At 47.3% G+C, this 23,582-nt stretch overlaps 1 protein-coding gene across 1 annotated transcript in view; it reads left to right on the top strand.

The window, feature by feature from the left end:
* Positions 1 to 17,512, top strand: part of ankfn1a (ankyrin repeat and fibronectin type III domain containing 1a) — a gene marked incomplete at its 3' end in the record, with an annotated part of 151,354 nt that extends 133,842 nt beyond the window's left edge. Inside the window, exons 17-23 of the mRNA XM_083787481.1 lie at positions 936 to 1,122; positions 2,947 to 3,115; positions 3,509 to 3,675; positions 14,046 to 14,331; positions 15,045 to 15,243; positions 16,266 to 16,562; positions 16,891 to 17,512. Of these exons, the coding sequence (XP_083643607.1) occupies positions 936 to 1,122; positions 2,947 to 3,115; positions 3,509 to 3,675; positions 14,046 to 14,331; positions 15,045 to 15,243; positions 16,266 to 16,562; positions 16,891 to 17,512 (1,927 nt within the window). The remainder of the gene's footprint in view (positions 1 to 935; positions 1,123 to 2,946; positions 3,116 to 3,508; positions 3,676 to 14,045; positions 14,332 to 15,044; positions 15,244 to 16,265; positions 16,563 to 16,890) is intronic.
* Positions 17,513 to 23,582: the final 6,070 nt, after the last annotated feature.

The raw sequence follows: 23,582 nt of genomic DNA, 5'->3' as shown, positions 1-23,582 counted from the left end.
TGTTCTCTCGCTCGGTGCAGAAAAAACCTGAGCGTGAGTATCACAGCGCCTCCTGCTGTCGGCCGTTGAAAAACCTTGTTTTCACCAGAAACTACATTCATTGCGCCGATTTGGAGATAGGCCTACAGGCCATTGAAAGCAGCACATATAGGGCTCCATTTTCGTCACCGCTAAACCCCTTATCCCTAAACATTTACAATAGTTCAACTAGCCAATCTACATTGACACGTTGTGAGCTTGTAGACTGGCCATTTTAACTATTCAAAAATGTTTTGCAAAATAGAAAAAAAAAAGGCAAAGAAATTTAGAGATAAGGGGTTTAGCGGTGACGAAAATGGAGCCCATAGAGTGCAAGTGGATGCGCGCGCATCTTCAAAATGGCCGCGGCCACTGTCCCACTTTACACTGTGATGCTAACGAGAGGCAGCTATCGATGCGATCCGATCAAAACATGGATTGGGTTGCAGTTCTGGTGGGCTACTAGACTAGGCTAGTTAACCCATTCTGGGCGGGAAAATTGCAGATCTACAAGCTCATAGTGCTCACCGAGTGCCGCTCCATGAACTTGTAGGTCTGCTACTTTTGAAAAATCGTGAAAATGTGCCACAAATCTTTGAATAATATATTGTTACAGAGTGAACATTTTAACTCAAATCTTTGCTTCCCGGGGAGGTCCCTGGAACAACATATTTTCAGATGGGGGGGGGGGGGGGGGGGGGCGGAGGCATATTACATATAATTTTGGGGTCCTTGACATGAAATATTGAGCACCTCTGATACAGAAACAAATGGTTTTTCAGAAGAAATTCAGGATTTTGAAGACATCAGGCCTAAATGGGTTAACCTACGTTTAACCTAGTACGGTTAACCGTAGGTTACTATATGTTTCTGGTGGGCTTCGTGGGGCCAATCATTCCCTCTCTCTCTCCGTGCAGGGACGAGTGGGAGTGGCTGCAGAGCCTGTCAATCACGGAGGAGCCGGAGAGGGACCCACCCGAGGGGGAGGAGCCGGAGGAAGCGGAGGCGGGGCCAAAGGCAGAAGGCCACACCCCCCAGCTGCACTATGAGCTGCAGGCGGCCATCAAAGCTCTGCTCAAACTGGTCAACAGGCCCCTGTACCACGTAGGTGCACGCACGTACGCCACACGCACACACACACACACACACGGGTGGGAAAAACATGCTATTACCGGTATCTCTGAATCTATACGCGCTCTTCATGGTTCTCGTTTGGAATATAATAAAAGCGCTTCTAAAGAGGAGATCAAACTTATTAGCGCGAGGTAGTATAATGGAAAATTATAGCTCCCGGGGTTTTGGGGGGAAATGGAAGGCGGGGCTTTTCAGAGTAGAATCTGCCTCATCTGCTGGTCACTCTAGCGCCACCTAGTTTACGCACCACTAGTTAAGGCATTTTCTCATCATCGCCATGATGGCTTGTGTTGGACATTTTTTGTCAACATTTCCATTTTTTCCACGGACATACAAAATGAGAGGACAATAATATTACCAGAAACATATACATCGATAACCCTGAATGTACCATGACAGGTCTGTAACTCTGAGGGTGCTCAAATGGAACCAAATGGACCCTTAAGGCTCATACATACAGTTTTTGGTGATAGCTTATCACCGCGGTGTAGTTTTTAAAGGGTTGGAAAACTACACCATTACGTCAGTCGCGGTGGTGATCAGCTATTACTGCGGACACAGACTCATCTCTCTGTTTTTACAATCAGACAAGTCTTTTCACTCTGGAGCTATCACCCCCGTTCACTGATTGGTCCTAGAAGATGGGTAAACCACAGGGAGGCGGGGTCAATCCTTAAGGACATCACCGCGAGTATGATGGCCTCAACTCTTATCACCGTTTTAGGTGATAAGCTATCACCTAAAATGGTGATAACCTATCACCAAAAACTATTAGTGATACTACTAGTATGTATGAGCCTTTACGGGGCCCATTTGGTTCCATTTGAACACACTCAGAGTTCAGGGGGTCTAGTGGACTCCTAACTGGACATTACGATGACATAATGTGTCATAGTAAATAATTGCCATACTTATTCTGAAGAAAACCTGGAGACATTCAGCATTACAGTCTCAAAATGAGAACATTATAATGGTGTGTTAAAACAGAACATCAAAAGGTCTTTGCCGCGCATCTGTCCGTGTGCGGCAAGGGCTTTCACTTCTAGTGATTTTCACCGGTTGACTAGTTGCCTAGTTTACTAGTCGACTAGTCGTTTAACTAGGCCTATAGCCTATGTTTGGTTTTGGGTTTTTTTAAATAATAGTTGTACATTTATAAACTGTTGTACATTGGGGACTATAACTGATCTTGAGGCCTACATAAACAAGGGATTTTTATTTATTTTCTATTTTTTTCTTATCAACTAGTCCAGGGGTTCTCAACGTCTTTGTCTCGGGACCCCCGCCCCGCCCCGCCCCCTCCCGACCCCCAATATGAATCGACTGCTACAATAACCTTAATAAAAGAGACAATACAAACCAGATATAATCATTAGGGAAGGTGTATGCATGTACTATATGTGTACTATATGTAAACTCTTCATTTCCATTTCCCCCCCCCCAAAAAAGAAAAAAACGTTTTCTTTGTTTTGTTTAGTGTTTACAATTTATCCTGTAAGACCCGGATATATTTATACTTACAAAAAAGAGATTTCAACCTTACTACTACTTTGTACTACTATAACTAAAAGTTATATAATTAAAAATAAAATACGAAAGTTTTATGCACATTTATAATAATTATTAAAATAATAATAATTTATGTATATGTTTTGATAATCATCGCCTTGCCATAGATAGTGTGTAGAGCCTATAGCTAGCCTATGGCTAGTGGATTTACTAGTCGACTATAGTTGCTTAAAGCGCTAGTGTACGGACATGTTGGTGACCCCTGCCCCCTCCTCCCCCCTCCAGGCGCGTCAGTTCCGCGTGTACAGCCAGGAGGTGTTGGAGCTGGGCCACGGGGTGTCCTTCCTGCTGCTGCTGCCCACCGCGGACGACGTGTGCACGGCCCCGGGACAGGCCAACCCCTACACCCCCCTGTCTGGGTTCCTGCACCTGCCTCTGCACATGTTTGAACTGGGTGAGGACCCCCCCCACACACACACACACACACACACACACCCTACACCCCCCTGTCTGGGTTCCTGCACCTGCCTCTGCACATGTTTGAACTGGGTGAGGACACCCAAAAAGTATGTTTTGGTGGATCATGTGACAAATTGCGGGACATAGCATGTTACATAGCAGATGTTTTACTTCCTGACCCTGCAGTTTCCGGACAAATCGGCTTTCAAACTAAATGTGCTCGCCATTGAAAATGAATTGATGGCACTCAATGTTAACGTGTGTGTGTGTGTGTGTGTGTGTGTGTGTGTGTGTGTGTGTGTGTGTGTGTGTGTGTCTGCGTGTCTGCGTGCATGTGTGCATTTGCCTGCGTGTCTGCGTGCATGTGTGCATTTGCCTGCGTCTCCAGTGCACTTCTGCACGTACAGGGAGAAGTTCATCAGCCTGTACTGCCGCCTGTCGTCCGTGCTGGACCTGGACGCCCTCATTACCCAGCAGGCATTGCGGGAGGCCATCAGTGACGGCGAGGTGTCCACCGCCAAGCAGAGGAACCAGCTGGTCCTGGACTACATCCAGGTACGTCTCCGTCTGGTCCTGGACTACATCCAGGTACGTCTCCGTCCGTCCGTCCAACACAATCAGCGCCGGGATTTCTTTCAAAATAGGAGCTCAGGGGAGCCCGGGCAGATATGGCAGCTTTTACTCTGAAAGCCAGGGGGCTTCCGTATACATTATGTCGCTTCCTTAACCTCGCGATGATTACGATCGCTAGCATTTATTGAAAAATTAGGATCTAATTCACGCCAGCTTTTGTTTCATTTGAGCTCTTCTTTTGAAAAGCCACATTTCCAGACTTCCGGTACGGAGCTTATCCTAGGAAGTTTAACAGGTCCCGTTCAACTGTTGTTTACAATATGGGTCCATGCCACTAGTGCACTTGGGGGCTCCTCATCGTCGGCTCTGTGCCATCAAAGAAACGCTGTTTTGACCAAAATGCCATCTGGGACAAGGAATAGGAGATACAGGCGATTGAAAGAAATGGATAGTAAGTTAAGTCGACTTCGTCTCGTTCCTTACCGCATCACTGCCGTGGCAATAATCACGTTAACCCACACCCTCTCGGACACACAGGTGTGAGATCGCCTCTGGCCTGGTGGAGACTATAGAAACATGCTCAATCATGGCCATTGACACATGGCCCACATTGTGCTGCCGTGTTAAGAGGCCAGGTGGCCGGGCTGCCGTGTTAAGAGGTCAGGTGGCTGGGCTGCCGTGTTAAGAGGCCAGGTGGCTGGGCTGCCGTGTTAAGAGGTCAGGTGGCTGGGCCGTGGATGTGAAGGTTGAGAACCAAGGGTTCTAGACCATGGCTGAGGATGTCGCGGTGTGTAATCTTGTCGGTCGCAGGTCTGGCAGAAAGAGCTGCAGTCCAACAGGCCCCTCGTTTGCGGATCCATTTAGCTTTGCGGCCACCAGCAGCCTGGCTTGATAATCGCTGTAGTCTGTGTAGATGGATTGCATATTTTCTTTGAGTTGATTACTGACCACAAAGCCACGGGCTGCTCTCCACCTAAGAGAGTGAAGAGGAGAGGTGTAGGTCTGTCTGTGGGTGTTGTATATGTGTCGTGCGTGCGTGCGTACGTGTGTGTGTGCCCGCAGCTGTCTGTCTCACTGTGATTTTAAACTTGGAAAGAGGGAAACTTTGACCACAAACTACTCAGCAGGAGAGACAGGAACAAATAATACTAGCACGCGTGTGTGTGTGTGTGTGTGTGTGTGTGCACGCGTGCTTGCATGCAATGCTTCTTTTTTCATGTCTCAGCTGCACACTCAGCACAGCACACACTCACATACGCACACGCACACACACACATACACACACACACACACGCACACGCACAGAAATAGTGTGTGTACAGATGACGTGATGCTGTGTAATTTTACAGTTTGTTTACACTTGCCATGTGTTGATGGAGGAAACATTCGCACACAACACTCTGTCTGTCTGTCTTTCTGTCTGTCTGAGAGAGAGAGAGAGAGAGAGAGAGAGAGAGAGATGCCTGCTAATTTCCCCCACACAGTAACTCTGTCATTTCTCCAGCTCTGTCTGGAAGTTCCGGGAACCCCCCGGGGTCCCCCACACGGAGGTGCACCACTCAAATCACACGGGTGTGATTGTTTTGTTCTGTCTGTCTGTCTGTCTGTCTGTCTGTCTGTCTGTCCGGCCGTCGTTGTATCCACATTCCACAGCAGCCCATATGCTTAGATAAACTTTGGAAGACCAAGCTTTTTGGGGTCCGTAGTCCGTGTCTTTTGTGGAAGCAAACACGTCGCGCTGCGAGCTTGTAGATCGGCTATTTTTGGTAATTCGTTATTTTAAGAAAAGAGTATAATAAGAGATAAGAGTATCTGAAGTGATCAAACCATCAATAGAATACAAGTTTAGAAGCATCTTCAGAGGATGGCCTCAGAAATGTCATAAGAGCAACCCTAATGCCTCAAATCTTCGATTACATTTTTTGGCTCTATTCTATGGGTTGAGACCATGATGACCGAGTACTGTACATCCCATGGCCTGGGGGAGTGTAACCAGGACAACAACAGACCCCGTGGCCGCATGACACTGTTAGCACAGAGAGAGCTAGCGCGCTCATAGAGAGTACATCCCATAGCCTGCTGGGATGTACTGCTGGGACGGTAATGGTCAATGCCATCAATTAATTGCGCAAGCCAGGGGGGCGGCGGCGGTGGCTCAGGGGTAGAGTGGCCGGATGGTAACCGCAAAGGTTGCCAGCTCGAACCCGGGTTCCCCCAGAGTTAGGGCCGATTCATACTCCTATTTTACCGCTTTTTTCGGCGCTGTAGTGCCGAAATGATTTCGGCTCGTCAGAAATTTTCAGTAGCACTTTAGGACGGTACCCGCACCCCCGAACCTCAAATGACGTCACATTGTAGGCTCTACAGAGCCGAACCGACTTTTATCCGGCTCTAAAATAGGAGTATGAATCGGCCCTTAGTGTCCAAGTGTCCTTGAGCAAGACTCTGAACCCCTAATTGCTCCCGATGTGCATGGTTTCCGCCGCCATTGGTGCATGAATGTGTGTGTGAATGGGTGAATGTAATGCACAATCTATGTAAAGCGCCTTGGATGAAAGGCGCTATATAAATGCACCATTTACCATTGTATTTACCAGTGAGGGCAAAAATGTGACCAGATTTGACTGAGAGCCTGTCATCATAGAACCTCCAGCTTGTCACCGCTCACCAGAGGGGAAAACAGTTTTTTTTTTCTTATCCAAAATGTGTTAATAGCACAGGCAGACTCTTCACATACTAGAGCACGTCTGAAATCAATGTCAGAGCTGAAATCAACATATGAAATAAATGCTTAGCTATAGGTAGTAGCTATAGGTGTAATGTCATAGTCCACATAAGTGAACCTTTCAAGCCTGTTTTTTCAACTCGCTGTTTTCTGACATTAGTGGTGCGTCAAACTGAACAACCGATGATGCTATGATGCCCTGCTTTCATAATGACACGAAAACACGAAAATGATAATAATCCAATGACTGTCTTTTTGCATTAATTCACGGTGGGTCACAAATGTGGAACGGAGAGTGTGTGACCGACTTCCTCTAATCATAATAGCATATATAGTGGGAGATACGAAGCATCATGCCATAATTACTTGCGCAAGCAGAGTGCACAAGTAATAGTTTCGCCCGGTACGTATGCACCGTCCCAGCCAACCCGCCACTTTTGATGCGTATGCAAATAAAACAGCAAATTGTGCCTGATTTGATGAAATACATTTAAAACAATTGACAATTTAGAATAAATAATAGAATAATTATACTGTATAACATATTTTAATTCAGTTTATATACCTTTTTTTTCATCACATATCAATGATTTATTTTTCTTTGAAAAACTAAAAAGAGATCCAGAATATTTCTAAATTGATAAAACTGTATTTCTTATATAGATAGAAACTTGAACCATACTTAATAATACTAGGTGTTTACATGCATAAAGTAGGTAGGTAGCAAATAGTTACACCTAATAATTAGACATTTCAAACGTTCCTTCACAGAGATACTGAGATTTCACAGTTTACAGTGGTCAAAAGTACTTGCACGCTCTGCTTGCGCACTAGTTGGCCATTTATGGCCTACTATTGTGCAACAAGCAAGTATGCACTCGACAGAGTGCAGTTCTAGTTCAGATAATGCTTTTGCATTGTTTATGAAAATAGGACTTGATGCATACATATATATGGTATAGGTTTGATTCCTCTCTCCTCGTGCGTGTGTGCGCGTGCGTGCATGCGTGTGTGTGGTAAAGTGGTATATAAGTGGTGCATTGATATAGCTGTATAGTGTACCTCTCCACACAGATAAAGCAACGTGTGAGAAGCTGTACATACTGTAAAACTAGGCCGATGTGAAAAGGACACCTATGATGACCTATGGAGTCGAGTGCTGGCTGTTTTCTCTCTTTCACGGTACTGTGTATACGGTACTTTCACGGTACTGTATCACTAAGCACCATGATGAGGCTTTTGTTACATCTGGAGTGTAAGCGGGACATTCCGCTTTCACACATTTATATATCCAGAGTGCTTTAGAATGAGCGATTCTGCCAATAATCATATCCATATACACGTGACGTTGATCCCCTTTAGTGGCGCATATACTAACTAGGACATGACGTATGTGTGTATTTGTTCAATTTGTATTTTGTGTCTGTGCCACGGAATGTGATGATTCGATTGGCTGAGCACGGAATGTAATGTTAATGTAATGTAATGTTGCCGGCTCCTGGCGGCCTCGCTTCATCTCCCGGAAGAGCTCGGCCGCGGCGCGCGGCGAGGCACACCACGCCACGCGTGAGGAGGGCGAGGCGGGAGGTGACGTCGGCGGCCGATAACATGTCCTGGTGAGGGTCGGAGTCGGAGGAGGAGGAGGAGCGGGGGCCCGCAATGAGCGGCGCCACCAGGGAGAAGAAGGGCCTCGCCACCGGGTCGAACTCGATCATCAGCACGGCCCTCTTGTAGCAACGCGTCAGCCAGGCACTGGCCGTAGAGGCGGCCGCTTCGCAGCGAGCCGATCAGGTCGCCGACGCTCTTGCGCTCCACGCAGGTGTCGTCGGCGAGGACGTAGTCGCCCACCGCGAGCGTGGCGGGCCGGAGGTCCAGGCCGCGCCGGTGGAGCAGTGAGGGCAGCTCGCTGCCCAACTCCCGCATGTCCACGACGACGCGCGGCCGCTGCTCCTCCTCCTCCTCCCCCCCGGGGCGCCGCGGCTCCTCCTCCTGTCCGCCCGCCTTGCGGGTGTCGACGGCGGCGGTCGGCTCCAGGCTCCTCGCCAGGTCCAGGTTGGTGTCCTCCTCTCGGCCCTCCCTCTCCTCGGGGCCGACCATGGTGGCCTTCTCCCTGATCAGCTGCTCGAAGGCCTTCTTCTCCTTGGAGAGGGCCGTCAGGTAGCGCTGCTCCTCCGTGGAGCCCGCGTAGACCAGGAAGTACACCCTCAGCGGCAGGTTTACCCTGCAGCTATGTCGGCTCCGCCTATAGTAAGAAAAAGTCCTTCTGCACACCTACAGTGGACAGGTGCGTCGGATAACTGGAACTGAGAAGTAGAGAAAAAAAGAGAAAAAAAGAATCCCGCACACTGTCTTCACTTGAGTTTAGATTTATCATTCACCAGGCATAAAGAAGAACAACTCTGGGATCAGCGGGGGCCAATCAAATGCCCCACGCCAGTCCGTTACCATGGAGAGCATGTCCCTGGAGGGCATAATGTCCAATACATGTATCGGGGGTCAGACCTAATAAATTAAAGGTATAAGGGTCTGTACTCCAAAATACACAAGAATAACATCACATACAATGACAGCGGGACATAAAACAGCATAGAACCAAGATATCAACAAACAAAAAAACCCAGAGGTGAAAAACCTCAAAAATCACATTTAGTAAGAATTCATCATTTAAACCTTTTGGGGCTAGGGTGTCGCAAGTGAAGATCCAATATGCCTCACGTCTCTTAAGGAGAAGGTCATGGTTTCCACCTCTGGGTGGCAGGGGGACCATCTCCATACCAACAAAGCGTAAGGTGGACATATCATGTTTCATGTCATTAAAATGAACGGCGACCGGGTATTCCCTGTCGTTTCTGCAAATAGAGCTTTTATTCTCGCTGATACGTGTTTTTAGCTCCCTAGTGGTCTTGCCAATATACATATGCAAGACCACATGGACAGCGTAGCATATAAATCACACGGATCCACATGTGATGACACTTTTGATAGGGGAGGATTTGCCTGTTTGTGGGTGAAGAAAAACCTTAGCTTTGTTGGTATTGCTACATTGAGCGCAGTTCCCACAGGGGTATAATTCGTCTATACAAATGCATGAAAGCAGAAATATCCCGCTACACTCCAGATGTAACAAAAGCCTCAAGGCTCAGCAGTACAGTATTCATCTATACAACAGTACATTCGTCTATATACAGTATATATTCGTCTGTGTACAGTATTCATCTATACAGAATTTGTCTATACAAATGCATGAAAGCGGAATGTCCCGCTACACATAACAAAAGCCTCAAGGCTCAGCGATACAGCATACCATGAAAGAGGGAAAACAGCCAGCACTCAATGCATGTCATTTTCACATCTGCCTAGTTTTATGTACACGTTGTACATAAACACGTTGCTTTATCTGTGGAGAGGTACATCAATGCACCACTTATATACCACTTATATACCACCAAGAGAGTTGAGCCAGAAGGCAAAGCTCTCCGTCTACCGAGCAATCATCGTTCCTGCTCTCACCTATGGTCATGGATTGTGGGTCATGACCGAAAGAATAATGTCGCGAATACAAGCGGAATGAGATTTCTTCGACGGGTGGCTGGCATCTCCCTTAGAGATAGGGTGAGAAGTTCAGTCACGCGAGAGAGTCTCAGAGTAGAGTCGCTGCTTCTTCGCCTGGAGGAGGAGCCAGCTTAGATGGTTCGGGCATCTGGTTAGGATGCCTCTCGGGCACCTCCCTAGGGAGGTCCTCGAGGCACGTCCCACTGGGAGGAGACCCCGGGGCAGACAAAGACGCAGTTGGAGGAAACGCATCGACTGCACTGGCCTGGGAACGTCTCGGGATCGCCCAGGAGGAAGTCACTAATGTTGCTCTGGAGAGAGCAACATTAAAAAAATCTCCACTTCACAAGTGTGATTCATGTTGACTTAAGTAGCCTACACACTCAGTACTGTCATTACTGTCCACCACTGTATACGCAGCTCAAGGTTGGACAGCTTTTTTCCCTGCGCTGTTGTGGCACCGAACAACAAATCATGTCTTTCTTTCCTCTCTGTGAACTCATCTTTTTCTTCTCTCTTTCTCTCTCTCTCTCTCTCTCTCTCTCTCTCTGATTTCTTTCTATATTATGTTATGTTGCCTACCTCTGCTCCCTGCGGTGTTCCCTATATCCACCATGCTCGGCTGCTGCTGTGTGGTCTCCCCTCATTTCCCCCAAAACCTGTTATCTGAAACCTCATTCTCTCCACGGTGTGTGTACGCGTGCACGTGTGTGTGCGTGTGTGTGTGTGTCACGCACGCGGCCGTTTAAGACAGGAACGATGTCCAAACCTGGAGGCAGCATCGCTCGTGATTGAAACGTTCATGATTTATTCATAGGTGTCACAGCCCCTGTCAGCCCTCACAAGCCACTCACAATGATTCTTATTGTGTGTGTGTGTGTGTGTGTGTGTGTGTGTGTGTGTGTGTGTGTGTGTGTGTGTGTGTGTGTGTGTGTGTGTGTGTGTGTGTGTGTGTGTGTGTGTGTGTGTGTGTGTGTGTGTGTGTGTGTGTGTGTGTGTGTGTGTGTGTGTGTGTGTGCGTGCGTGCGTGTGCGCGTGCTATAGAGATAGAACAGCCTGTTTCAAATGCTGCAGTATACGTGTTGTCGCACACAGAGAGTAACATAATAATACATGCAGATTGTATTCGTATTATTACGAGGGTCGGTTGAATGCGTCCTTCATTCTGATTCGTTAATCACTGAACGCAGCGGTGTCTTATTTCTGTAACTTATACCCGCTGGGCTCAATAATTTATGGAAGACTTTCATTATAAGCAAAGGAAATACTTTGTTGCGTTGCTTACTTTGGGGTAACATTCTTAACCCATTCTGACCTGAGATCAGATTCATACGAGGTTTCCGCCGGACACACACTGGTCTGATTAACCCATTCTGACCTGAGATCAGATTCTAAAAATGTCACAGTCGCTCTTCGATTTTTCAAAAATAGCAGACCTACAAGCTCGTATCGCGCCACTCGGTGGTGCGATATGAGCTTGTAGATCTGCTATTTTTCAATAGCTAAAGCATAACATGATGCCAACACCAAAATGGGTGCCCGGTCAGAATGGGTTAATGTATTTATTTATTAAGTTGCCTCGTAATAATTTGCATCGTAATAACAAGTAAGACGCGCAAACGCGTGTGTGTGTGTGTGTGTGTGTGTGTGTGTGTGTGTGTGTGTGTGTGCTACAGCTGCGCCCTGTGTGTGTGTGTGTGTGTGCTACAGCTGCGCCCTCTGGTGGCGGGCGGGTGGTGTCACAGCGGGACAGACACACACATACACAGACATGAGCAGCAGGGTCTCATAGTAAGTGGCTCACTGCGTTCGCAATCACTGCGTTCGCAATAATTGACTTGTAATAATTAAACTCTGGGTTTAATCAACCTGTCGGGCGGGATAATTGACGACGCACCGTCAATTATCTCCCAATTATCTCCCTGTATCAGTCTTTTGTTTCCTAACCATAATTACTGGAAGTGTTATAGATATCGTTGCTGTCGGGTTTGGAAACCTTGTATGTCCGAAGGTTTGGATGTACTTTTCACCATGCTCCTTCAGTTAATACTCTTAAGAACAGACTTGACACATTTTGGTCAACAAAATATGTGTTTGTATAATTACAGGGCTGGGCTTCAATCAAACTTTATTGACAGCCGTAGCCAATAGAAGACATACAACAATTAAAAACATTAAAAACAGTTAAAAAATAAGTTCATAAAACTCAAAGATCTCTCTGATTTTGATTCGATTTGATCTTTATTTGTCTTGAACATAAGAAAATACTCATGAAAAAAAATCTCCACATAAAAAAGCGGTATCTAACAGTGCTAAACCTAGGATTGGTCAACACCTTAATCACGTTATTATGTGACCCATCAAAGTCTGCTTTTAAAGCTGAACATAAGGTTTCTCAAGAGAGCCTGGAAGGTTGGTTAGGTTAGGCCAGAGTCGCAGAAGAGCTGACTAGAAACAACAAAAATAGATTGGATTTCCCAAGTAAACTCTGCAGACAGTGCATATATATTTACCAGGCATGTGCGTGGGGGTTGGGGCGCACTCTACAGATCTCGCTTATAGCGCCACCTAGGGCCCTGGTGTTACCTATCATGCAGCCAGTCCTACACCCTCCCAGCAGCCTTGACAGGTCATCCATATACAGATTGAAGAGGGCAGGGGGACAGCAGCCCCCCCTGCCGTACCCCATTGCCTACACTGAAGGGGGCGGATAGGCTGTTCCCCCATCATACTCTGCTTGGCATACCAGGATGCGTATAATGCAGGGGGGCAGTGAAGCCAACAGTGTCTGAAGCCAGTAGGAAATCCTGACTTCCTGAAAGTTCATATAATGGCCTGTTGGCTTCACTTAGACTGTATTACCTTAATAAACATGGTCATGAATACTTTCTGCTTCCAGTCACTAGTCTAAAGTCTCATTTCTCATGTCATTTTGGAAAATTATGGTCCCATTTATTTAAAAAAATACCATAAAGTCGAGTATGTTCTGAGGGGCGTGGCTACCGTTGCAGTCTATGATCGGGACCACCCCCCTGCTCGAGTCAAAATAAAAACCAACGAAGAAGAAGGGGGGAAGTCCCGCCTCGTTGTCTGGGCCAGCCAATGGCCAGCTGGGCCCAAACGGATCTAGAAAGATGGCGATTTACTGACAGGCTTCATCTTACGTCCATATCAGACCCGGAGAACGCTTTGTCCATATTTTTGTCATTAGCATGGTTGAGCCATGTCTTCTGTAGGATTCCACTGCTTCTTTTAAGGCATAGATACACATGTCTGTGCCGTGTTTAGCCTTAAAGCCAAATTGATTGTCTGGTGTAGATAAAATCACACGCTTGTTACTAGTTACTTTGTACTAGAGTTTGATTATTGTTACGAAACATACATGAACAGACTTACTGCTTGTGACGTAACGCTCCGCCATAAGGAATGTAACTAGCTTCCGCTTCTGGCGGAATACTCTGTCTGTCATTGTTATCAAACCGGATCGCTGATTTCTATTTTTTCATTATTATTTTGGCTTGGCCTTTCCTTCTTTAGCGATCCTAGACCGGATTGCGCAACCGCGCTGCCGTCTACCTCCCATTATACAGGCTGACTAAAAAGCTGAATAACTCGAAATCTACGGAGCTCTCCGTGGTTTGGATAAAACGCGCCATGTCCGGAGGTCTAGATGGAAACATTGGCGCTTTCTAGAGCAAGGATGGCTATATTTTAGCTCGCTAGCATTGACACTATTTATTTAGCATTAAGATGGACGCCCACAACAGGATATCCGTCCTGTGTGTGCCCCCTCTACATCGCCTCGGCAGTCTGAGGTTGGCTTTGCGTCCAGCAGGTGGCAGTATATGAGTTCACCACTTAATTTCGGCTTCATGTGAAAATAGCCGATCTACAAGCTCACAATGGTAAATGCTATAGTAAACAGTGCAGTGATTCCAGAGCGCGGCGCACGCTGCGGCTCACCGCTCCAAGAGATGGCTCAAATGCGCAGAACAGATTTCACTGCGGTGACGTGTGTGACTAATCGTACAACTTTGACTTTGACTTTGCGGTTGGTTTTGTCGCCCCCGTGCAGCAGTTGGACGAGATGTGGCGCGACCTGCGCTGGATCACGGACGCCCTGCAGTGCGCCCGCTACAAGCAGCCGCGCGGCGGGGTCCCCATCACCCGTCTGCTGGACGTGACCGCGGCGTCGGAGGAGGAGGAGGAGGATGACCCCCGGACCGCCGGCGGCATGGCGGCGCTGCCCGGACCCCGCCGCCACAAGACCAGCGACTCCACCTCCTCCAACATGGAGTACCTGCCCACGCCGTCGCCCTCGCCACCCGGGCTGCGGCGGAGGAGGATCATCATCATGGGAGGTGAGTCGACGCGCGTGTGTCCGTGGCGTTGAACCAGAGTAATCTAGTAAGAGAGAGAGTGGCGACACGCTGCCTATGGGCTATAGTTCCAAACATTGGAACTATCCCATTGAGATAGAATGAGCACGTCCGCATTCCATTGTTATACGATGGGAGTCAACGCTATAGTGTCGCCGCTCTCTTACTATAGATTACTCTGGCGTGCACGTCAAATGTTTTCATTACAAATAAGAGTAGACTTTTTTGAGTGGTGCAAGGAACAGCAATGTCCCTGTCCGTGTGACGTTAACCCACCTATGTGACGTTAATGAGCACCAGTATGACTATTAGTACCAGTAGCGGCGCTGTTGTGCCAGAAACAGAGAGAGATAGAGTGCTGCACTGTTGCCTGCTAATGAGAGAGAGAGGGGGGGGGGACCCCTTTTGGTGTTTTTAAGCATCATGTTATACTTTAGCTATTGAAAAATAGCAGCTCTACAAGATCTATGAGCTTGAAGATCTGCAATTATTTTGAGCGGTGCAACCACTCCTATATAGACAGCTATATGTGTATCCCTGCATTAGTCCCTGAGGCTGGCTGTGTCCGTCCGTCCGAGCATGCAAAATAGCGTTTGGTTGGTTTTCACCACCAAGTGTCTGTATGTGTGTGTGTGTGTGCGTGCGTGCGTGTGTCTGTGTCTGTGTGTCTGTGCGTGCGTGCGATTCCCCCATAGACTCCCTGCTGGGCTCCGACGAGGACGGCTCGTCGGAGGTGTTCCTGCCGACGGACAGCGACTACGACTCGTGCGACGCCCTGAGCCCTGGGCGGGACCTGGACCTGCTGTACTCTCCTCCACAGGGCCTCTCCCAGCAGGCCCTGCACTCGCTGGGCGGCAGCGCCCCCGATGTCCTGCAGATACACGAGCAGTTCAGGTGAGGAGCTCTTCCGCGCACGCAGTGGCGTGCACAGATAGACACTAGGGGTGCTAGAGCACCCCCTTTTCTTTGTTTTCTTAATTTGTAGTGTGTGGACCATGGTGACATTGATCAGTTCTTGATAAAAAACGCTTCTACTGTATTATTTAGGCCCCCCCACAATCTAAAGCAGGGGTCCTCAACTAAAAATGATGGTCCACAAATATTTTTTTGAATAAGACCGAGGTCGATCCGGTCCCATGCGCGGCGTCCATCGGAGAGCGGGGCTCTATGCCCGTTTAGTATGGTCAAGCCAAGCTTATACAAATCAGATCACCTTCCACCCAACCAATAATGGGGTGCAGAGTGCAGGCCCGGAGTGGAACTCCAAATCAGGCCGGGAGTTATACGCCCTGGAATTGCCATAGTCGACGAATCTCATCGTGTCCATATACACTAATAACCAGTAAGACGCCCGCGAGAAGCAACCTTGCGAGGTCGCGTGCACGCATCCTCCTGGATGACGACACACTGCCGAGGGAAGCTGGCGCTTTGGCATGGGGGGAATGAATTATGTACTGGCCATATATGGAGCGTGTCTTGAGTGTACAGGGTTTGATGAGGTCAACAGGTCATCTCCATATATGGAGATCTAAGGGTGGCAGCGGGGCAGTGTCTTGAGTGTACAGGGTTAGGTAGGGCCAGGCCTTCATTTTCGATCAACGTTTGCCTGTTATCTCTCGTAACGGTACCGTAACGTCAACATAACATAGAGGCTGAATCTAATCATAATGGTGGTCCGTGGCCAGCCTCAAATGTCAAATAAATAATGGGCCTCGACGTGAAAAGGTACAGACACGTCCTGGTACAGGTACAGACACGTCCTGGTACAGGTACAGACACGTCCTGGTACAGGTACAGACACGTCCTGGTACAGGTACAGACACGTCCTGGTACAGGTACAGACACGTCCTGGTACAGGTACAGACACGTCCTGGTACAGGTACATGACACGGCTGTCTTTCCACGTCCTGGTACAGGTACAGCGTGTGCTCTTCGGACCTCCCCCTCACCCCCTCCCCCACCGCGGCGCCGAGGGAGCCGCCGCACTTCTCGCCCCTCTCCCCCTCCCCGCTGCTCCCCCGCTCCCCCTCCTTCTCCTCCGTCGGCAAGGACCCGCCCCTCTCCCCCTCCCCCTCCTCCTCCTCCTCCTCCCTGCTGAAGCCCCTCCCTCTCTCGCTGCCCCTCTCGCCCGTCCTGATGTCGGACTCGCTCTCCGGAGGAGGGGGGCCGCCGTTCCGCGCCAACCCGCCCGCCAAGCGCAAGCTCCTCTCCAGGTATACATGGTGTTGATTATTACTGTCATTACTGAACAAAAATAGCCGATCTACAAGCTCAAAAAGCTTTTGAGCTTGCAGATCGGACATTTTTTGTGCTATATTTGAAATCCTGAAAAATGTTGCTATTTTGGAATTGGAATCCTGAAAAGTATTATAAGTTTTATTACATTTCAAATGCCTTTCAAATGCCTTTAATTGTACTGCCTTAATACTACTCATGTACGCCTCGCTACTAATAATTTCAAATATTTTGAATATTACATTCTTTCAGAGCGAACATCTTTTTTTTTAATTAAATGGGTTAAATGTGACTATCTCCTCCCAGGAGCCACCAGGGGGCCGGGGGGGGGCAGTACTTCAGCGGCCCCCAGCGCTGGCTGCGGAGCCACAGCGCTGTGGAGACAGGCGGCTCCCTGTCCGAGGGCGTGTACACCACCATGACCACGACCACCGCGACAGGCTCCCTGTCTGAGGGCGTGTACACCGCCACCACCACGACCACCGCCACGCGGCAGAGGGACACCGACGACTCCACGGACCCGCCACCGCCGCCGTCGTCGCCCCCCCAGGGAGCCTCCCCCTCCTCCTCCCCCTCCTACGTCAGCCAGGCGTCCTGCGTGCTGGAGAGCCGGGGGGTGGGGGTGGGGGCGGGGGCGCGGAGTGCCGGGCGCCACCGCGAGCCCCGCCCCCACGTGCGGCGCATCTTCGTGGAGCCGTGCGCGGGCGTGGTGATGGAGGAAGGTGGAGGAGAGATGGTGGAGAGGAGGAGGGTGGCGGCGGTGCGGCCTCCGTCCGTGGTGGTGCAGGGCGGCACCAGCAGCGACTCCGGAGGGGAAGGGGAGGAGCCACCGCGAGGCCGCGCCCCCCCTCCTCCCCCCCCGCAGGACGTGGATTCGGACGACCAGACGGACGCGCAGGTCTCGGAGATCCTCAGTAGCACGCTCTAGGGATCGCATGCATGGCGTGTTTGTTTTGTTTTGGTTGTTTTGTTTCTTTTGTGGGGGGGTTGTTGGTTTCGGTAACGCGGCGATGGGATCGGACAATAGCAGATCTACAAGCTCGAGTGCCGCGCTACCAGCTTGTAGATCTGCTATTGTCTACAATGCTATTGTCATGTAGCATGTAGCATGCTACATGCTATTGTCTGCATGCTCCCGCCGCGCCACATGTCTCCTGCTCTGCAGAATGTTGACCACTGGGTTCTCAAACGTCAGGTCGGACCGGACCGCCACTGTCCAAATGGACCCTTATATTGGGTACAATCCTCGCGGAGTTAAAGGGCTTGTGACATTAAAAAAAAACAGTCTTTGTCATTTTTCTTTCTTTTTTTTTTAGGTTTTCTGAGCTCAAGAAACCTGAACTTTAGACATTCAGTAGATTTTCTGTGTTCTGGGGTTTTTTCTGGCTCAAACAAGTGCTATGCTCTGTGGACTGTGATAGTCCACAAATCCAACAATTTGCCAGCAGATGTCACTGTTGAGGGGCCACAGAGAAAACCCCGGGGCCACAGAGAAAACCCCGGGGCCACAGAGAAAACCCCGGGGCCACAGAGAAAACCCCGGGGGCCACAGAGAAAACCCCGGGGCCACAGAGAAAACCCCGGGGCCACAGAGAAAACCCCCCGGGCCACAGAGAAAACCCCGGGGCCACAGAGAAAACCCCGGGGTCACAGAGAAATCCACTGAATGTCGTAATTGAGCTCATGAAACCCAAAAGAAAAAGAAAAAAATAATTAAAATGAATGTCATGAAACCTTTAAATGGACACTGAGGATATTACGATGAAGTGGTTCTCAAAGTGGGGGGGGGGGGGGGGGGCCCGGCTAAACGAGTGGTAACTCTGAGAGTGTACAAATGGAACCAAATGGACCCGTTATGGGGTCCGCGGCCTAATGAACAATCAAACGGGGGGGGGGGGGGGGGGTCCTTGATATTTAAAAGGGTTGTTCATCACTGAACTAAACTATACCCCGGGACCCCCAATTTACGCTGAGTGCTCGGTTAACTCTGTCAGTGTACAAATGGAACCAAAATGGACCACGTCTCCGAGTTACAGACCCCCCCCCCCCCCTTGAGGGGTCCGTTTATTGGACCGCTGTTTTTACGGAGTCCCCCCCACCCCCCCCCCCCCCCCCTGAAGCGTCTGTTTATTGGACCGCCGCTGTCGGGACCCCGGACGCGACGTGGAGAGACGAGTGACCGTAGACCGTAGACAAGACTGATAAAGTTGCTGGTTCAACTGCCTCCTTTCATAGCCATGGCAACGACTGTTAACCAATGAACATTAACCAATGCAATGAGAGGGGGAAAAGAAAAGGAAAAAACACACGCACGCGCACAAGCACACACACACACACGCACGCGCGCACGCACGCACACAAGAACAAGCACTGCTTCTCCCGATACGTTTGCACACGAAACTTGAACTGTATTTAACACGAAAACAAATGAGCAGAGGAGAGGGTTTTCTTTTTTTTTTAACGTTATGAACGACATACAAAGAAAGGTCATAATTGTTGAAAAGCAGCAAAAAGAACCTAAAAAAACCGAAACTATTAAAAGAAAAACTCAAACTGGCATTTTCTACCGAGGATCTGTCTCGTCCTCCTCGTCAGTGCATGGATCGCGACAAGGAATGACCTGCGTTTGACGCGAATGTACGTTTTAATTGTCTCTTTCTCTCTCCGTTGACGTACCTGCTTTTTACCACTGAACCCTGCTTTAACGGCGAGACGCTCAGGGCTCTGTGCAAGGCCTAAACTCCTTTTTCTCCACCACCTCGACACCAAAATAGGCGGTGGTGTTCATGTATAGTTTGAACCAGTGTTGATTTTGACACGAGCAAATCTAGATTTTAGTTTTAGTCGTAGTCTTTTGAATTTAGTTTTCATTTAGTTTTAGTCACATTTTCACCTGGGATGTTTTAGTCTAGTTTAGTCTTTAGTCGGCTAAATCTACAGTTGATTTGGTCGACTGACGTGTATTTTGGCGGGCCTTGATGCTGTCGTAATGACTGATTTTACACTTGCTGAAAATAGCCGATCTACAAGCTCACAACGCATCGCGTTGTGAGCTTGTAGATCGTAGATTTTCAGCCTGCAACCAAGAGTAAAATTACTTATACTGGATATCTTGTCCACTAGTCCCTTCCTAACATTTTAGTCTAATTTTTATTTGTTGAATATAAATCATTTAGTCTTAGTTTTAGCCATCATAGCTTAGTTTTCATTTAGTTTCCATTTAGTTTTCGTCAGTGGAAAAAAGGTAGTCGACGGACATTTTTCGTCATAGTATTAGTCGACGAAATCAACGCTGGTTTGAACCTTTAGCCTCCCAATTCTGGGCAGGTCATAATAGGCGGAGCATAGCTATAGAGATCGAAGTGTTGTGAGCTTGTATAGATCAGCTATTTTCGGCAAACATATTTAATGTAGGTGGAATTAAGGAGAGGGAGCCATGGATGGAGCCCTAGGGGACCCCCGGTCATTAAAGGACCACTTCACCACTTTTCAACCTATCTTCATATAATAGGTCCTCACTAATAATCATGATAAAATGGCACGATTTTGTTCTACTCAGTCTGTGTCTCATAGGGGGGCTGTGGGCAGTTTAGAAACCGTCTTCCAGTGACATCATCATTAAACATTAAACATTTTTAAACAAGATTTTTTTACAAAAATGTTTAGATTCCATTTTCGCATTGCAACTTTTCAGGACTAGAAAGCCTGCAGTTTTTATTAGCTTGTATTCCCCATCGATGATGTCACTGGAAGACGGTTTCTGAACTGCCCACGGCCCTCCTATGAGACACAGACTCAGTAGAAAGAAATTGCGCCATATTTTCAAGACCTATTATATGAAGATAGGTTGAAAAGTGGTGAAGTGGTCCTTTAAGTGGTGTAACTTTCTCAATTGTTTTTTACTGTGGAGCTGCTGAGTGCCCCCAAAAGAAGCATGAACACCTGACTATATTGCTATATTACAAAAAAAATGTAAAAGACCACTAGAAACATGGACATTGACATGGAAACATGTCACAACTTTCAGAAAGAAAGACAGGGGCATTTTGTTTTCAAAAAGCTGCATCCGGCATCTTTTCCTCTCAGCTGTATATTATTATGGAAATATATATATATTTTTTAATTTCTTCCGTTTTAAAGATGTGCTATTTTACATTGAATGTCCATGGATTATTATTATTATTATTGTTATTATTATTTTGTCTCGTACCGAAGTTGACGTTATGTTGTCGGCATGAACTCAAGTTTGTACCTTTTGTTGTCGTCGTTTTTTTTGTTTGTTTTTGGAGTGAAGCTATTCGTGTCCGTCTGTGCCTCTACTATCTGCAGCATGATGATGTCACACATGGGAAGGGAGGTGAGGATTTTAGGTCCTCATGCTGCGTTCACACGCCGGGCAGATGCAAAGATGCGGTCCACCGTTCATTTCCGATGGAAGCCAAGTGACGTGAAGATAAATATCCACACAGAACATGCAAAATGATGCAGTGAAAAAAGTGACTGCTGCTGAATTGGCATCAACTGTAATATTATCATCGGTCCTGAGACTTTTTAAACCACCTCAATATGTTGTTGAGGTGCTGTTGTGTGGAGTTCCTCAGGGCTCTATGCTAGTGTATTTTTCGCCCCCTACATGAAGTATAGCTTAGCTGAAAAATAGCCAATCTGCGCGTTGTGAGCTTGTAGATCTGCTGTTTTCCGCAATACGGACAAATGGGGTTCTAAGTTCATTTCAAGGGCCCCCATAAACTCTTTTTTTCTTTTCTTTTTTTTTTACAGACCAGTAAGAGTTCCTGAACCCCACTCTCGCACAGATAGACACTAGGGGGCACCCCTGCCCTTTTCATTCTGGACAATGTGCCCTTTTGAAGAAAAACGTTTATTTTTGTATAGTGTACAGTATGTGGACCATGGTGACATTGATCAATTCTTGATAAAAAAGCTTATAATGTCTTATTTAGGCCCCAAAATCTATAAATTTCACACTATCAAGGCAACCGGCCGGTTCCACACGCTGTCCTTTTTTCACTTGAACACCTGCCCCTCTAAATGTCTGTGCGCGCCACTGACTATTATGAATAGTTTTGATCGTATTCGTATATTTCCCCGTCCGCCCCCTCCAGTGTGAAAAAACCTTCAGAATAAAACACTGCACTGCACTTTGCCTCCTTGGACTGACCGTGTTGTGGAACTTTGACAGTGCTTTTGTGGCGTGTTCTGTTGTGTGGTTCCGTTCAGATTTTCTTCTTTTGTTCCTGTAAGCGTTCTTTTCTGTCGGCTCGTCTCTAAAAGGTATAAACGCGTGAATGCTCAAATGCGTTCCTTTCTAAATTGTACCAACGGATTTTTGTTCCTGCAGGCTTACTTTTGTGTTTTTTCACCACAAACTACACAGCTGAAGGGGTATAGCGATGTGTTGTTTGTGTACCTGCCATGACAGGAAGAAGGCCTTGGAGAGAGAATGCCTTGGCTGAGACATCTAAATACTTAATTCCAGAGATTAATTAATTAATACCTGGCAGTTGATATAGTATTAAGAATGAAGTGGTCGGATGGATGGATGCCTTTGAGGGCCCTGATCCAGAAAAAAAAGAGTTGAGAACCGCTGGTCAGCTGCTCGGGGCACGCCTCAAGGCACGTCTGTCTTGCTGTCTTGCTTTCAATATATATATATACATATATATATATATATATATATATCATCTTATTTTATTTATTTTTACCCCAGAAATGTTCCAGGGACCCCACCGGAAGCAAAGGTTTGAGTGGAAAAACGTTCGCTCTGAGAGAATATATATATATTCAAAGATCTGCGCCACATTTACAAGCCGCGCTATACGCAGCTTGTAGATCTGCTGTTTTTTTTGTTTTTTTGCAATAGCTAAAGCATAACGAACACCAACTGTATATGCTCGATTGTCTTTTATGCAGGTGAACCCTCCGGTCTTAAAGTGTGCTCAGGTGCAGGATGGAGCGTGATCTGTTTGTATATGCAATGTTGATTTAATCTGGTATGCTATTTAATTCAGTTTTTTACAGTGCCCGTCTCCTGGTTTCCACTCATATTGAATATCTTTTTGCATATAGTTTTTGTTTGTTTGTTTGTTTTTCGAAGTCCCCGTTAGCCTCAAGTATTCCTCGTGCACATGTATTACATTATAAACAGCCAAAAATCACCAAAAAGAAACTAATAATAATAATAATAATCTCACACACACACACATAAAAGGAAATATTATCTGTATATTTTTGCATTTTACCGTCACGGACGTGTGAAAAGGTGAAAACTGGCATTAAGAAGGCAAAGTATTACGTCTCTTCAAAATGTCAATGAGGATTTCTTTTTTTTTATTTTTTGTATTTATTTGCAGTTAAAAGGATGGTGTTTCTTTTCATGCACTGCATAAGAAATGGTTCCCTGTGTTTTCATGTCGGCTTGGTTTGCGATCTCATGGTCCCATGAATGTCTGTGTTTTACCAACTGAAATAAACTGCGTCTCTCCTTGTGGAGTTATGTGCACTAAAACATCTACTTGTGTCTTTCTTATAGAAGAAAGATAACTTTTTTTCAAATCCTAAAAAATTATGATAAACGGCACGCTATAGTATGCCGTCCGAGACCTTGGGCTATAGCGCATGGTCAAAAATGATGAAAAACGAGGATTTGAAAAAAAGACGAAAATCACTCCGACACCATGGGCTATATAGCCCATGGTTTCCGTCTTTTTTTCAAATCCTCAAAAATGATGAAAAACGGCATAGTATGCCGTCCGAGGCCATGGGCTGAATTTGAACCCACAACCTGCAGCTCACATAGACAGCAGCTTATCACAAAGTGCCACCATGCTCTCTGAGAATCTCCTCAGCTTTCCATCTCAGTCCAGTGTTCTTCTGGATGATATTCTCCAAAACATGCTGCAAAGTGAAAGTAGGAGGAACTCAGCTGGATTTGAACTCACAACCTCTGGCTCACAAGGACGTCGTCTTAAAGGATGCCA

Source organism: Protomyctophum parallelum, assembly GCF_964188405.1.
Source record: "Protomyctophum parallelum genome assembly, chromosome: 17".
NCBI lineage: Eukaryota > Metazoa > Chordata > Actinopteri > Myctophiformes > Myctophidae > Protomyctophum > Protomyctophum parallelum.
This window is presented reverse-complemented; position numbering and strand designations above follow the sequence as displayed.